Source organism: Mercurialis annua, linkage group LG7 (genome assembly GCF_937616625.2).
Source record: "Mercurialis annua linkage group LG7, ddMerAnnu1.2, whole genome shotgun sequence".
In the NCBI taxonomy this organism is placed as follows: Eukaryota; Viridiplantae; Streptophyta; class Magnoliopsida; order Malpighiales; family Euphorbiaceae; genus Mercurialis; species Mercurialis annua.
The window spans coordinates 37,943,990-37,960,363 of NC_065576.1; the positions used below are offsets into that span (position 1 = coordinate 37,943,990).

The following is a 16,374-nucleotide window of genomic DNA, read 5'->3' on the forward strand; positions in this document are numbered from 1 at the left end:
TCCGAGACGACCGGTATGGCTTTCGATTTTTTGTCTTTTCTGTTCTTAGGTTCTGTCTATGTTTTGTGGCATGTTTTGGTTGTTAGTTTTATTTTAACCTGACCAAAACATGCTATAAAAGAGCTCAGGGAGAACCATACTTTGTACAGGTTAGAACCACCTTTTGTTGTTTCTTTTTTTCGCTTTTATGGGTTCTTACTGTGCTTTTCATAGCTTACTTTGGTTGCCTGATTTTTTGTCACGACCCGATTCTCGGCGTCGAGACCAGCGCTAGGGAATGGGACCGTTTGCTCCGAAATCCGTAGCAAGCGTTAAAAATACATTAAAAACCACTTAAATTTTTTTTCCCAGAATTCAAATCATTTTTGAACATTTTAAAATCTCTGTTTAAAACGTTCTGATAAAAATTACCATTTAAAGCACGCACATAATTTTCTCTTTAATTATTGCATTTTAGTTTCAAAACCATTTCTCTATAGTTTATCATGCATCTCATTATGCATACCAACATAATATGGTAATAACTGCATTTCACTATGTAGGCCATTTCATTATGGACTTAACTGCATTTCATTATACAGACCATTTCATTATGGATTTAACTGCATTTCATTATGCAGATGCGTTCATCGCATTTTATACTCGTGCAGTCGCTCGGACTTTCGCACAACATTCACACATTACATAATATCAGAGTTTAAGCATTATAATAAAATATAAAGCATAAATAAGTCCAACGACTACTAAGGTATCATCGTTCATTATTCTATCTACTACAACTCTAGACACATAAAGGAAAGGTCATTCTCAATTTATTCAAGCCAGGGATTTCCGGAACAAGAAATTGGAAATTCACACCTCAAACTATTCGCCTGTAAAAATTATAAATTCAACAGGGTCAGTTATAAAAACTGAGTGAATGCGTACAACATGTACTAATAAACATTAATATGAAAGCAACGCATTACAGATTACCGATTCATATGAAACCCTAAACCATGTTTCATGTTCCTATATGCTTTCAAAACAGGAAACATAAATATTCCACAACATTTCACCACATTCGGATTAACCTTTTATTTTCATGGCCGTATTTATTCATTTCTTTTGTACTTTAACCCGTCAAATCCGATCAATCATCTTTTACGTATTTCATTATACAACGGATTTCGGCAATACATATATACCGTCGCCATTTCACTTTTTTAATAAAAGGTGCAATCTCTCAGATCTCGACAGTTTCTCTTTACTGCCTTTGATCGTCTATATTTCGTTGCCTTTGAAGATCTGTTCACACAGAGTCTAGGTCGTCGCCTGACTTCCAGGCCGTCGCTAGGATTCACACAACACATTCACATGCAACCTATTCTAATATGCAATACCGGTGATCACACAGCACTATTTCCGCCCAATAGTAAGCATGTTTCAATGAATATAAATCGGTTTCAAAACTATGTATAATAGTTCATGCGATTTAAATTTAAAATAAAATAAAGCATTTGCAAATCATGTAAAGCAGTTCGTAATATTTTTAATACTAATATTTAGCAGTATAAGTTGTAAACACACTCACAGTACTCGCTTATTCCAAACTTAAAAATATCACCCGTCAAATATCAAAACCTTCGCTCGTCAGTTTCCGCGACAAAATTCGTTGGATCTAATTTAGAGATTAAACATTAATTAATGTATTAAGTCTAAATTCTAGGATAAACTCTAGACCGACTCAATCAAATAAACCACATAATCACATAACCAAATTTGGTTCCGACTATCTCTTTCCGCGTCATCGTATTTCTATACGATACACTTTATCCACATAGTTTATTTAATTCAATAAATAAACATAGACTAATAACTCAATATAATTCTAACACATATTCAATTCACACCATTTTCTAAAACACACTTTTAGAAAATCTCAATAAATATACCACATTTCAAAAATAACCAAAAATATTTTTCCGTAAAATATTTTTGTACCCGCGGCTCGGTCCCCCTATTTTCTGCCAAAATCATTTCGGCACTAACTGCTGCCAACTGAGTTTAGTACTGAGCCACCATGCTCTATCCCCTCTGCTCATTTTCCGGTCACCGTATTCCGGTGGTTTTGGCCGGAAAACTCAAAAACGCTAAAAACGCTTAAAAATCCATTTTAAGTCATTTTAACACCGAAATTCACCAAAATCAATTTCAAATACATTTTTAGTTTTCATCTTGTAAAAACAGCGGCCCATAATTTTTAAAATAATATTTTCCATCATTTTAACAATTAAAACCGAAATAACCATTAATAATCAAAACCGATTATTAATCTGTCAAAACACCTCAATTAAATCAATTAAATTCTATAAATAATCAACATATATATTTCATGAATAATTTCTGCCCAGAAATTAAAATGACAAAAATATCATTTTTAACAATTTTCTACCGAATATAATTATAAAAATTTAAACCCGGTTAATGGGTTTTTGACGGATTTATTCCTACGTAATTTAAGAAATTTTAATTTTGTGTCTGTTTGAAAAAAAAATACCAATTTTATGCCTGAACCCACAAATTTTTAACCTAATCAGCATTCATATAATGCGGATTGAAGGCAAAGCAACAATCCGCATTCATAGAATGCGGATGGTATACTTAATGTTTTGGCTAAAGGACATATTTAGTTTCTAACTTAAACCAACTAATATATTAATTCATTCTTAATTTTATCTTTATATTAATATGAAATATGGTTAATAGTTTTCTTAATCCTTCATTTTTTTAACTTATATGATCTTTCTTTTAATGTTTTTTTACCTTAACGATCAAATATTCGATTAAACTCAATTACTTACGTATTATTTAAGTGTAAAATAAATTTATAGGTGTTCTAGGAAGTAGGTCGTAATTATAAAAAATTAAAATTAAAATTTGAAAATTTAAATTTTAATAATCGGTTTTGAACGGAACAAATAAATTTTAGAAGGTAAATGTATTAGAAATTAATATATTAATATACATCTCTAAATGTAGAGTTAAAAGTTTCGGATAAAACCTTGAAATTAAAATGTCAAAATTTGGAAGTTTCGACCTAATATAAAAGTATTTAAGTTAAAATATATATATATATATATAATATTTATAAATATATAATAAATAAATAAAAAGGAAAAAAAGGGTTCATTTAATCCCTAAATTTTCTTCCACCATTAACCCAACATCTAACTCAAACATAAACCAATTTATTTCCAGAAATATAAAATCCATTTATTTACCCTTTTTAAGCGATTTTTAAGTTTTAAAACCATTAAAAATCGAAACTCCAACCATTAAATTAATACCCGAATTATTTAATATTTTTGATCCACAAAAATCACAATTTAAAGCATATTTTAGTCTCATCATTTAGATCAGCCCAGAAAATTAAAATGAATAATTAAATTTCACGGAAAAATTATTTTAAAACCGAAACCCATCAAACTAGCAACTAAAACCAACTAATCAACCATCAAACACCATTTTTAAACCATCCTAAACATGTTTCTAAGATTCATCAACATCAGCAAATAAAAGTAAAGATTTAACCTTTGAAATTCACCTTGATTCAACATGCAAATATAGATTAACGATCTACGCAAGTTTCCCGACAATTTTCGTTAAGAAATTTTTGTAAGAAAATGGAAGAATAAAGTTTGGTGTTTTGAACAATGGAGTATTCGGCACCCACACTAAAAATGGAGAAGACAATGAATTATTTGGGCATCAAAAAGTCTAGAGAAAATATCTAGATATTAGTTTGATGTTTAATTTATTTACAAGTTTGCCATTATGGCATTCTTGTAATTTAATCAAACTCTAGGGGCAAAATAAATTCAACTTTCTCAAATATTCAAAAACATTAAATCATAACATATGGGCTGAATTAAAATATTTTTGGGCCTTTAAAAATATTTAAAATAATTATTTTGACGGTTTTTAGTGAAAAATTGCAAAATTCACTTTTAACACGTAAAATTGCCAAAAGTCAAACTTAAGGCAAAACACACTCCAACCCACATTTTCACCCTTATAAATTCATCTCGTGAATTTATCAACTATTTTTGAGGTCCTAATCAATTAAAATTGGACACACACGAAAATAAACACCAATAATTCTACGGGGTATTACATTTTTCTTACCCCAACCCAAGCAATCTACAAAAAGGCTCAGAAATACTCCATTCCTTGTTTCTTCTTCTTTTTTATCTATTTCGCGTGTGATATCATTCTTTCTTTCCCTTGTATTTATAGTCCCGTGTTGTAGTGTATTGATGGCTGTCTCGTCGTTCTGAATTTCCCTCTTTTTTCGCGCATCGTGCTTCTCTCTCCAGCCCACTATTAAAGGTTGAATTGCTCGTGCCTCTTTGGTTCCAGTGCCGTAGTGGTCACATTTGCTTTATTTCCATTTATTGCTTCTATGTTTTTTCTCTTTTGTCCTCTTTTTTTCTTTGCCTTCAAAGAAAGCTTATAAATAGTTTCATTCTTTGATATTTTTTTCTTTTACTTATTTTGGATTTTTCTTTTCATCTTTCTTTGCTTTGTTTTACTTCTTTCATCAGAATGGCCAAAAATATCCCCGATGCTATGGATGATGGTATGCTAAGTGACGATGTCGCAGTTATATCCAACCTTTCTATGGAAGATCGACCGGCAACGCCCTTTATTTTTCTTTTGTCGGACAACGAGGATGGGCCGTCTTTTTCTACCGGCGATCTTCCTTCCTCCACAACTGTGTGTCACGTGACTTATGAGTTAATAGTAGAGAGCTAAACACTATTTGGTTTTCATCTAATGACATATTTACTAGAAATGTTCTTTATTTGGTGATTCTTCACCTATTTTGTACTGTTTTGATGATTGGTGAATTGTTCGACTCTTTCGTTCGTGAATGTATATGTAATTGCCGAACTATGTACATTTCTTATTTTGATTTTATTTATTTTGCTATATTAATTGTTTGTTGATCGAAGCCATGATTTTATACCGAATAGTTTCGATTTCGCTGCGCATTCTGCTACATTCACAACCGGTCACAACATTTAATTGAATTAAATCTAATTTAATTTGAAGTATTTCAGAAATTTAAATATTGCTTATCAAATAGATATATATTAGGTAGCAATTTAAAGGAGAGATTTTTAGGTAGACTCAGTCCACCACATCATCCGTGGACTAAACCTATTACATAATGACACGTCATTAAAATGATGGCAATCTTGTAAATTCGTTTATTACTTATTTACACATTTCAATAGTAATATTACAAGATTGTCATCATTTTAATGACGTGTCATTATGTGATAGGCTTAGTCCACGAATGACGTGGTGGACAGAGTCTACCTAAAAATTTCTCAATTTAAACAGATGGAGCAGCACATATTAAATTAATGAAGCATTCCATTGGAAGATGATAAAGAAAAAAAAGTAAGAGTAGGTTGCCATTTACTCATCTGCTTGTCAGCCTATACATGACACAGTACTTCTGCCTCTGCTGATAAAGATTGACTCCTCCTCTAAATTTCGTTAAGCCAATAGATGCATTCAACTTCCATACCCCTCCTATTTCAATCCACTATAAGAATTTTGCATGAAAACATTAGAATAGAGAAAAAAACAAAAACAAATTAAAAACTCAGCCTCGAAAATTAAAGAAACAGCTAAAAGTCTGAGCTTGTAATAAACTCCATTTACTTCTTACAACTGTTCCCCACCTGTCCATTTGTCTTTAAAAACCCCATCTCCATAGCAAACCCTAAAATATACCAGAAAGCAACAGAAGAGTGTTTATCAGACAAGAAAAAGAGAAGAGAAATGGCGAGGTGGTTTGCTTGTGTTTTGCTAGTATTAGCAGTAGTAGTGCACACTAGTGCTAGGAATGTGCCTAGCGTAAACAATATGCCTACTAATACTGAGGGTAAGCCGAGTGATGCTGGTGTTACTGACCAGAAGAACTTTCTGACCTACGGTGGTGTCGGTGGCTTTGCTGGTCTTGGCGCTAATGGACTTCCGGTAGGTGGTTTTGGTGGACTTGGTGGTGTCACCGGCCTAGGCGGTGCTGGTGGTGTTGGTGGTGTTGGTGGAACTGGTGGTGTTGGCGACTTGGGTGGTGGTGCTGGTGGTTTGGGAGGTCTTGGCGGTGGTGGCGCTGGTGGGGGTGTTGGTGGCGGTGTTGGTGGTGGCGTTGGTGGTGGAGCTGCCGGTGGAGTTGGGGGTACTGTTGGTGGTGGAAGTGGAACTGGCGTTCTTCCTTTCCCATGAAACATTGATTAATCGTTTGTCAGTTTATGATCTATTGGTAGTTTATGCATGCATGCATGGCAGTTAAGTTAGTTTGTTTAAGAGATTTGTCCACTTTGTTATTTTTATTATGTTCTGTTGTATCAGGTGTTATCAGCTGTTAATTTCTGTCTTTAATTTAAATATTTTGGCTTTAAAATTTGTTATGTTTAAATATTAATAGACACTTGTTCTTTTCATCTTCATTATGATTTATGATTTTATATATGAGATTAAAAAAACATGCATAACCTTAATTTGTTTAGGACTAATTGAATTGAGCCGTTGCCTTTTCCTTATCTTTTTCGCTTCTTTCATATGATAAATATTTTAGTTTAACAATCTGTTACTTATAAGAGTTAAATCAGTGAATAAAGTATCGAGTTAAGACATGCCATTGTTTTATAATATTTCTTTTAAAGCCATAGTTTCTAGTAAGCCATTTTTTGTGCGTAAGCTTTGAGTTTGATGGTTTTTGACACTTTTTTTCTCGTGACCTTATTTTAAGCAATTCTCTAAATTGTAGTTTCTAGTAGTCATTATTAGTAATGCTATTTTTTGTATGAAAGTTTAAAATTGTTGGTTTTTGCCATTTTCTTGTGGCCTTAACATACATATTATTTATTAAAAAAATAAAATCTAAATTAGGAATAGTTGATACTTGATCCTTCTGATTAAGTCTCATAAATTGAATTCGGTAATTTAATCAACAGGGTTAAACTTATATGGGGAAGTAATGATGTCGGGTGGTGAGAAAGCGCCATTAAGTTGTCTCATCTTTTTGATATTTGAATAGTAAAATTGATTGTATTTTCAAGCTAAGTAATTACGAAAAGTTAATTTGATTACAAAAGTTTAATAAGCGGTAGGGGTTGAGGTTATTCAGGAGTTATTTTACTATTCCTATTTATTACTCCCTCCATTCCACTTTAATTGTCGTCTTAGAATTTTCACAAAAATTAAAAAATGCAATTAATAGATGTGTAAAATACTATAGTGTCCTTATAGATACTCCCTCAATCATTAATTGGCTTTAGTTCATTGTAAAAGTAGTGCGTAATAAATAGGGGCATTTAGAGAAAAATGAGACTTAAATGTATTGATAAGTGCAAAACGTCAAACAATTTAGAATAAATTTTTTCACTTAAAACGTCAATTAAAGTCGAATGGGGGGAGTACTTTCTTTAAATTTTACATTTTAAAATTTTCATTCATTTTTGATTTTACATAAAAATTAAAAAAGATTATTATTTTTTTCTTGTATCATGTTATTAACAGTAAAAAGTTTTTTATATATATTTTTTAAGATGATTTAAAAACAATGAAAAAAAAAAGTTTAACATAATTTTTTTAATGTGTCGCTTTATGTGTGTTACTTTTTGGGCGAAAACTATAAATTTCAGTTTTTGTCACTTGTTTTAATAAAATAATTATAAAAGAAATTAAATTTTTTAAAATTTTAAAATAAATTGCGAGACCTTTAAAATGAGACGGATGGAATACATTGTATTTCATATTTAGTATCTGCTCACCACTCCCAAGAGAAACTTTATTTGAAAGAAATTACAATATAATCGGTATAAATGATTTAATATATTATATATTAGATCTTTTAATTTTAATGAATTTCGTTTCATTTTACATATTATAATAATTTTTTTTTAGTTTTTTTAATTTTAATTTCTGGCTACAGGCAGAGCGCCACTATTTATGTAATCAAAAGTTAAACAGTGGCGTGTGTGACCATGGATGAAATCAAGAGCTGGAGTAAACAATCAGCTCTTGATCATCCATTAATTATATGTGCTCCAATAGTTATTTTGGCAAAATAAACTTGTTTACCTATAATTTTAACATTTTTATAAAAATATATACGATTTTTAAATTTTACCAGTTTAATTTATCATCATTTAATTTTTCATCAAATATATCCATGCCCCATTTAGAGCTGATGTGGTGTAAAATTATATATGCTACATAGGATAAATATTTTATATTTAAACAAATAATATTGTGCCATATCAGATCAAAACAAATTATAAATATATTTAGCGAAGAATGAAAAAATGATGGACCAATACATTTTGAAAAAAATAAAAAAATAATGAATTAAATTGATAAATTCAAAAATCATGACATATTTGGCAAATACATAAAAATTATGTATAGATAAGTTTAGTCTTATTTTTATAATTTTTTTAGAATTATTATTTTTTAATTGTTTCTTCTCTTTCTTTTAGTCATCATCTGTTTTGATTATCTCTGCCTTATTTTATTTTTTATTTTCACTATTTTTTATAAAAAAATTGTACTCCATTTTATGTTTTCTCTGGGTCTTTGTGGGTTCAGTTCTTCAACTGGACAAATCCTACACTCTGCAGTTCATTAATTGAGAGAAACAAACAGTATTAATGTTGGTAGCTGAAATATCAGGTCTTGCTTCTTGTTATTATTGAAACTCAATTCTTGTGCTGAAGTTCGTCTACTTGATAAACCCAACTAAATCTCATGATTAGTTGTAAGCTTCTCTTGATATTATAATAATCAAAACACAACCTTACTTATCAATATATGAAAAAAAAAAAAAACCTCCCTTATCAATACTTGCCGTATTGTACTCTTTCCGTCCTAATATTTTTTTTGATGAATCAATATGTATATTAAACCATAAAGTGTGGCAAAAAATTACGCCACTCAAAGATTTTGTATAAAAAGTGACATACACAAGCTGTCACACTAGATTTTAGAAAACATTTTTCTAAATATATTTTTGAAGAGTGTTATCCGTAATCCCTTTATACTTCGATTTATGTTTTTGGTTCTTTAATTTCTCTCTCAAACTCATCTTAATGCTCTTATATTTTTAAAATTTTATTTATTTTAATTTTAAAAATTATATTTTTATGTAGTTTTTATGTTAAATTTATTTAAATTTTTAGGTTTTTTTTATGGAGCGTACATTACATTCACAGCGAGATTCAAGATAAATGTTCCCTAATTCGACACGTTGATTTAAATGTGTTACATTATCAAATTTGGAGAGGGATCAAAAGAAAAAAAAATATAGGGGTCTATTGTTTTTGATAGGTTGAGCTACTGAAATTAAAAAATATTTGACATTGGTGAGTTATCAATGAATGAATGAGTTGGGTCAGTGGAGTATTAGGAGTAAAGACACATGACCTACCAATTGCTACTGTTTATGCATTGTTGCAGAGCACCTAGTTTTATCATTTAATAAGTTTTTTGCTAAATTTGTGACAATATTTGTATAGTCAAAGATCATGTAGGTCCTCCAAAATATATATTTTTTGCAAAGGCAAGCAATGTGTCTGTCATATGGTGCTCACTATCATCTTTTAATTTTTTTTTCTTCTCTCTATATACTATTAATGGCTGATTTTATTATTATTAACGTTTTTTTTTCTTTTTAAGTGGTCCTCGTAAATCTTTGTCGCCCAATTAAAGGTAATAGCTAGTAGAGCCAAAGACAATAAATAATTAAGCATTTCTATGATTAATTTATTGATATATGTATAGTAATAGGATTGATGTGTCCTTCACAAAAACAAGCAGGATTGATGTTAAACACAATCTAATATTATCATTAGTTAAGCACCTTCTATAAAATAATATTAATGCATGCATGAATGAGTAATGGTTACAAATAAAAAATTTAGAATATAGTTCAATTAAGAAAAAGCAGTTTTTGAAAATACGATGTTTCCCTCTCCCTCAAACCCAAACCCTAACCCTAGCCAAAATCTTTCGTCATCTCTACCAAGCCATGTTAGTAAGCCTCTAAACCTATCCCGTTATGCTCAAATTTCAGAATCTTCGCCCCCGCTGTCCTTTACTTCGAGAATTTCCCCCAATATTGGAAATATTCAGACCTCCAGAATGCTTTTTCGAAATATGGAATATTTAGAAAGGTAACAATTGCTAGGAGACTCAGTAAAGCAAATCGTCGATTCAGATTCATTAAGTTGGATGATCATGTTAATGTCAAGAACTACTTGATGAAACTGAATATGGTTTGGATAGGAACTTATTTGATTAGGGCTTTTAGGGCTCGTTATCCTCTTATCAATAATTATGCTTAGCAGAAGAAGATCCCACAAGCTGCTGTTCCAGCTCACAAACGCCTACCAGCTGCAAACCCTATTTCCCCGCGATCTCTACGAGACTCAAGATCTTTTGTTCAAGTGGCTTCTCATAACCCCGTCGTGTTTAATTCATCTTCCCAGGAACAGAATATTTTCAGGTTTTCTGTTATTGCAACAGTGATTAAGTTGCTTTCAATTCTTCATGCTGGCAGTTACGTGAAAAAAAGAGGAATGAACTTTTGTTCTTCTTCTTTTTTAGGAGGGAAACATTTATTGTTCAATTTCGAGAATGAAGTGGATAGAGCATAATTTCTGCAATTGAATTGGACAGATTTCTTTGCTTCTGTGATGACATGGAATCCGAATTTTTATGCCAAAGAAAGATATACATGGATTAGAATAATGGGTACTCCAATGGTAGCTTGGAATAGAACTTTTTTTCAGAAAAGTGGCAGATAGAGTTGGTAATTTTATAACTACTCATCCAGTGGTGGATACTATGGACAGAATGGATGCCGCTTACGTTCTTATTTATGCAGGGTTCGACCGTATCGACTGCGCTATTCCAGTTTTAATTGATAACACATCTTATTCCATTCATGTTATGGAAACGGACTCACCAGTTCTGATGGATGATTATCAAGATTCTTCAACAACCATGAATTCTTCGGAGGATTCAGAATCTCAATCTGCTTCTGTTGAGCAGGTCATGATATATTCAGAAGAAACACCTTATGTTCTTGCTATTCCGGTTATGAATAATTTTGATGGATACTGATACAATTCTTTCGCCTAAACATTCTGACAAGATGGATTTTGCTTAGACAATGAGAACCTCAAGCATAGAGAAAAGCAAGATGAAGTTTGCTTATCTGAAAATTCGAATGGGGATACAGGAAATTATGTGGGGACTCCTAATCCTACTGTCAATTTGGATGAGTCGTTTCCGACCCCAGATATGACGAACATCACAGTCAGACGTAAACAGAAACTAATTGGAAACAAGGGAAGCTTGAATTCAGTTTCACAAAAGGCGGGGTACAGCAGTTATTCAGAGGGTAATATTATCTGCAATTGTAACAAGATGATTTCAGTGGAAAGGAATAGGAATTCAAGTGCAGGAAATCATTCACCTCCAGAGAAGAATGAAACTCATAAAACTTGGGATATCAGAGTTAAGCTGGGTCTGTTTGATAAGAAGCATGAGGATGAAATTATTGAACCTCTTTCACAAAGGATTGCCAAGGAGCAATTAAATCACTCTTAAGGTGATTTCTTCTCGAGGTTAATCGTTTTTTGTATGTCATATGCACTAAACTTTGTATCGTGGAATTGTCGTGGAGGCCTTTCTCAATTTAGAAAACATCGATCTATTCGCTCTTTTGTTTCTTTGCATAATCTATCAATCATGGGTTTGGTGGAAACTAAGAAGGAGATTATTGACGATTTTACGATTCGTAGGCTTTGGCCAAACTTGGACTTTGATTACTGTTATTCTAGTTCTAATGGTGCTTCGGGAGGTTTAGTTTGCGTTTGGAAGTCTAGTTTGATTTCTGTTACAAACATCAGAAAGAGTGATAGATGGATTACATTGGATTTTATTTGGTTCTTTAAACCAATTCGGTTCATTTTGATTTATGCTCCAAACTGTTCTATCGCTAGGGCGTCTTTATGGACAGATCTTTTACATGAGATAGTTTGTGATGGTCTTTGCTTCTTGTCAGGCGACTTTAACAAAATCATAAGTCCTATAGAGAGATCAAATTGCAGTAGTTATTCTTCTTCAATGATTGCTTTTGCTGATTTTATTAATGTGACCGGTTTGCTAGAGGTTCCTTTACAAAGGAGATTTTTCACTTGGCAAAATAGTATCTCCAAATCCAAGATCGACAGATGTTTTGTTTCCCCTTTGATTTATAGTACTTGGCAAGATCTTCACTTAAAGGCTTTGTCGAAATCATTCTCGGTTATTTTCTCTTCGATGGGGAAAGTAGATTGGGGTCCTCGTCCATTTAAGTCGATAAACGCTTGGTGGGATCATCCGGACTTCATGGATTTTGTTACTTCTTCTTGGCAATCTTCTAATTCGGATTGTTGTTTATTGGTCAAACTCAGAGAGCTCAGGAAGAAAATAAAAGATTGGAATACCCATGTATTTGGAGACCTGAACTCAAAGGCTGTTTCTATTCAGCTTAATATTGATAATCTCGAATCTACTTCAGATAACAAACATCATACTGCGGAGGAGTCTCAATCTTTGACTGTTCTTAAGTCAGAGTTATTCACTGTCACATAACAGCAGGAATTGCTATGGCTTCAAAAGGCGAGACTGAACTGGAATCTCCTAGGCGATTAGAACACTTCATTCTTCCATTTAGCTGCCAATCTTCACGCAAAAAATAATATGATTTCTGAAATATGGGTGGCTGAGGTTCGTTATTTCAGACCTGCAGATATGAGACTTAAGATCAGCAATTATTTCAGTTCATTTTATAAGAAAGATTTGCAGATTCCTTTCAGCCTGGATAGTCTTCGTTTTAAAACTCTTTCTCGGGATTTCAGTTCTCTGTTAACAGCAGATTTCGAAGAGGAGGAAGTGTTCAATGTTCTCAAGAGTTGTGATCCTAACAAAGCACCGGGCCCGGACGGTTTCAACATGTTTTTCTACATCAACTCTTGGCATATTGTGAAACATGATATTATGAAGATATTTCAAGAATTCGGCTGTACAGGTAGATTCCCGAAAGGATTAAACACTGCTTTCTTGGTGTTGATTCCAAAGATTAAGAGAGCGAGTAACATTAAAGACTTTCGTCCAATCAGTCTTACTAATGGTATCTTCAAGCTTCTATCAAAGATTTTAACTAATAGACTAGCTCCGCTTCTACCCTCTGTTATATCGGACAACCAGTTCAGGTTTATCAAGGGGCGTAGTATTCATGAATGTCATTCGATTTCTTCAGAGGTTATTCATTTATCTTCAAGTTGCAAAGAGCAGATTCTTCTTATAAAGCTAGACTTCCAAAAGGCATTTGATAGTGTATATTGGTCGTTTATTTTAAGAGTTCTTCAGCAAATTAATTTCGGAAACATTTGGGTTGATTGGATATCTTCTATGCTGATTTCTTCTCAGCTCTCGGTTCTCATTAATGGGAGTCCTTCTGATAACTTTTTCATGGAGCGGGGTGTTAGACAAGGTGACCCGCTTTCACCTTTATTATTCGTTATTGCAGCAGAGGCTTTCAAGATTGTGATTGACAAAGCAAAGGACTTGGGCATTATTGAAGGTATCTCAATCCGAGACTATCATAAAACTTTGTCTATTTTACAGTTCGCAGACGATACACTTCTTTTTCTCCCAAATAACATGGAAATGGTCAGAAATTTGTTACGTATCATTCGATGCTTTGAACTCGTGTCTGGTCTTCGCATTAATTTCCAAAAAAGCTCAGTAATGGGGCTAAATGTCTCTGAGTTGGACTTAAATGAAGCTGCACATATCCTGACCTGCAAATCAGTTAAGTTGCCGTTTGATTACTTGGGTATGCCGTTATCCGATAAAGCCTTGAAGATTGCTCACTTTGCTCCTCTCAGACAAAACTTTTCACATCATTTAGCGTATTGGAAAGGTAATCTTCTTTCCCCAACGGGTCGTTTGGTTTTGATTAAATCTGTTCTCGCAAGCTTACCTGTATATTCTATATGCAATTTTGCGATTTCTTTGGGTGTAATTGCCTCTCTGGAAAGATATATGCGTATGTTTCTTTGGTCTGGCAGTGCTTCGGGTAGAGGGTTGTGCAAAGTTGATTGGGAAACGGTTTGTCTACCTATTTCTCATGGGGGGGGTTAAGTATTCCATCTCTTCACCTTAAAAATCAAAGTTTAATGCTGAAATGGGTTTGGAGACTGATTTCTTGTGATAAGCATTCGCTGTGGTATCTAGTCGTTCGCGAGAGCTCTAACCTTAGCTCATGGCATGATTTGTCTACCATGAATTACGGTAAATTATAGGCAATGTGGCGTGGAATTAGAAAGATATGCGTTAATAATCCAGTCATTTGGAATTTGTTTTGCAATAACGTCAGTTTTAAAGTGGGGAACGGAGAGGACGTGAAATTTTGGAAGGATATTTGGTTTGATCGACAACATCTCCCTTTGCAGATCACTCATTCTGAGTTTTTCAATCTTTCTTTAACTAAGGATTCTTGTTTGCGGGATTTAGTTGATGAGGAGGGTATCATTTCAGATTTTAATTGGAAAAGAAGACTAAGAATAAGAGAGCAGGATAGATAGGAAATAATTTGCAGATCATTCACACATATTCGGATCAATCATTCCAGGGTTGATAATGTTAGATGGAACACAAGCTATTTTTCCTAATATTCTGCGATTTTCTGCAGATTATCTCACAACAATCCAAGACAAAACAACAGCTTCTTGTCCGGTGTTTCGAAGCAGAAAATTCCTCTGAGACTGCAGTTCTTCGTCTGGCTTTTACATAAGGAGCGAATTGCTTCAAATTACTTTCTGTTTCAGCTGGAATTACGGAATATAGAACAACAGATTTGTGTTAATTGCAGCGAGAAGGAGACGGGGGTTCACATTGTCTTTCACTGTCAAAAATCATGGATATTTTGGTGCAATCTCATTGATTGTATTCAAATTAGAGGTTGGTCAGCTCCTTCAAATATTGAAAGCTTCTAGTCGGAATGGATTTCTCTTGCAAAAGCCAAATACAGAAAATTATGGGGTATGATTTGGTTTTTTGGTGTTTGGGAGCTTTGGAAAGCGAGGAATCATAAAGTTTTCAAGGAAAAGGATACAAACTACAGAGATTTAGTTTTTTTATGCGTTTCAAAGGGTTTGATTAACTACAAGTATCACAACCCGTCTTTTCCGTATAGTGGTAATGATGTATTTAGGATCTCAATTTCATTTTCCAGTCTTGATCTAGCTGAGTTTTGTAGCTCCTTTTTGCCAGTTGCGCCTTGCAACTGAGCTAATTTAATTATCATTTACCAAAAAAAAATTAGAAATGGAAAAAGGTGCAAATAATGCCTCTATAATATAGATCGTGACGCAATTAAATTTTTTATTATAACCCATCACGGGTTGTCTCAATTGGTCACAAGTGTGAACAGTAAACTTGAGACTTAAAAAATTTAGGTTCGAATCCCATATCCCAAAAAATGGGACTTATTGGAAACATTTGTGAATGAGTTGTTAAAAAACTTCTATTAAGTGGGAGGTCTGGACAGTGTGATGCCGAGACTGACCTCTCCGAAGGTTTACTCAGGTGGTCGGACTCCGCCCTAAAGAGTGGTCGGGCTCCGCTGGGGGTTCCTGCGTTACAAAAAAAAGATCTTTTATTATGAACTTTTTCATCTCATTTAATCCATTGATTTTTTCAAAATGAATCTAAATAGGTCTTCCAATTATATTGCTGTTAGAAAATTGAATATTTCCGTTATTTATTGTGTGAGTTAACAATAGACTAATGGTGATATATGGAAAATCTTTTGTTTGGTCCCTTACAAAATTTATTTCCTTATTTATTCTCAATTTTTGAATAATTTTAAATTTGTGCCTGGTTGAGGACTGTTCGTAGAAATGTTCAACGAACAGCCTATTTTTCCATGGTGTTCACATAAGTGTTATGCGAACAACATGGGTCTTCCATGATGGCATGCCTGCGTAGAAGATCCTGAATGGAAGATCCTAATGCTGTTCGCAGAAGTGTTATGTGAACATCATGAAAAAATAGACTATTCGCAGAAGCGTTTTGTTCTTACAGCTGAAGGACTTAAAGCTCTTTTCCGGAAAGCAGCAGAATTGGGTCTTTTGGATGTCATTCATGTGGAAGGCTATAAGGAGTCTATTTCTATCCTAGAGATGATACGGAATGTACTGAGAAGTCTTAGGTGCTTTGAGTTGATTTCTGGTCTGGAAGTTAATTATCAGAAAT

The 16,374-nt window shown here is 33.1% G+C and overlaps 2 protein-coding genes across 2 annotated transcripts; both read left to right on the top strand.

Moving 5' to 3' along the window:
- The first annotated feature begins 5,664 nt into the window (after nucleotides 1-5,664).
- Nucleotides 5,665-6,503, top strand: LOC126654469 (glycine-rich protein 23-like). The gene has a single exon (XM_050348334.2). The coding sequence runs from the start codon at nucleotides 5,839-5,841 to the stop codon at nucleotides 6,283-6,285; it is 447 nt and encodes a 148-aa protein (XP_050204291.1). The 5' UTR covers nucleotides 5,665-5,838; the 3' UTR covers nucleotides 6,286-6,503.
- Nucleotides 6,504-11,817: 5,314 nt separating this feature from the next.
- On the top strand, nucleotides 11,818-12,705 carry LOC126657147 (uncharacterized). Its single transcript, XM_050351789.1, has one exon. The coding sequence runs from the start codon at nucleotides 11,818-11,820 to the stop codon at nucleotides 12,703-12,705; it is 888 nt and encodes a 295-aa protein (XP_050207746.1).
- The last annotated feature ends 3,669 nt before the right edge of the window (nucleotides 12,706-16,374 follow it).

Bases quoted from the DNA above. Each gene is read 5' to 3' on its own strand.
- LOC126654469 (XM_050348334.2), top strand. From the start codon at position 5,839: ATGGCGAGGTGGTTTGCTTGTGTTTTGCTAGTATTAGCAGTAGTAGTG.
- LOC126657147 (XM_050351789.1), top strand. From the start codon at position 11,818: ATGGGTTTGGTGGAAACTAAGAAGGAGATTATTGACGATTTTACGATT.